This window comes from Ceratosolen solmsi, unplaced genomic scaffold, assembly GCF_000503995.2.
Source record: "Ceratosolen solmsi marchali unplaced genomic scaffold, CerSol_1.0 C3425240, whole genome shotgun sequence".
NCBI lineage: Eukaryota > Metazoa > Arthropoda > Insecta > Hymenoptera > Agaonidae > Ceratosolen > Ceratosolen solmsi.
The window spans coordinates 1-1,064 of NW_011948997.1; the positions used below are offsets into that span (position 1 = coordinate 1).

Genomic DNA, 1,064 nt, shown 5'->3' on the forward strand with positions numbered 1-1,064 from the left:
GTTGTTGCTGCTGCTGCTGCTGCTGCTGCTGTTGCTGCTGTTGATTCGGATGGATTGGCCGATGGATGTGCGAGTGATGATGAAGGTGGTGCGGATGGTGAGCATGTAAAAATTCGGACGAAGGGAAACTCTGTCCTGGATAATGTGGCCCCGGGGGATAAACTGGTACTGGAGGACTCTGAGATGGATGCAACTCGGCACCCATTTCGTAATGCATGCGGCATAGTACAGTGCCGTCGCGCATTCCAAAATGATCGCCCTTGGTAAGAGGAACCGAACATGCTGCACATGAGAAACAACGGACGTGGAAAACGAGCTCACGGGCGCGCATTACCAATTCCGAGGATAGGATCGCAGCTTGACAGCGCGCACATCGCTTCATACTGCCAAACATCCTGGAACAAAAATGAAAAATTATTCGATTTAAATCAGGCTATTATTGTAATAAATCGATGAACGTTGCATTAATGTTTCTACTGGAATACCGGACAATTTATTATTCCAATAGTAACATTCAATTAATTTTTAATAATGACTTGACGATTGTCATGAATTTAAGCTGAAATTTCATATTTCGTCGATTCATGCATGGACTCATTAATAATTTCATAGAGTCGATTGAACATTCGCGTTTATCGTAAAGAAAGCATTCGAGAAACTTGAAAAGTTGGTTAAAATATATGCATTTCTTACTCCTTATTACTAATTATATATTAGATTTCGTATTAAAATATTATTACATAAATATTTTGCGAATTTTTTTGCATTTATAATTAGCTGCTATTTTCATAGCGAATTTATTATAAAATCTGATTTTAAATTGTAGTACATTAGTGTAGTTCACTTTTTTATTTTTATTATTTTGTTTTTGTATTACATATTAAATTTAATTATTCTCTTTTAAACTTACGGACAAAATATTAAAATAATATAGTGATTGAAATTAAATGAATTATTTTTTTTTTTATAAAAAACTTATCACATTAACACCTCAACCTATAAATTACACGAATCATTAAAACTTTAAATTATATCATATTTATAATATATATATATATATATAT

General features: G+C 33.3%; 1 protein-coding gene across 1 annotated transcript; it reads right to left on the reverse strand.

The window, feature by feature from the left end:
* Nucleotides 1-8: 8 nt before the first annotated feature.
* LOC105367172 (putative mediator of RNA polymerase II transcription subunit 12) lies at nucleotides 9-395 on the reverse strand (the record flags this gene model as incomplete). Its single annotated transcript, XM_011505801.1, has 2 exons — nucleotides 9-282; nucleotides 335-395. Coding segments are annotated over 2 exons (335 nt in total), but the record flags the coding sequence as incomplete, so codon positions are not given.
* Nucleotides 396-1,064: the final 669 nt, after the last annotated feature.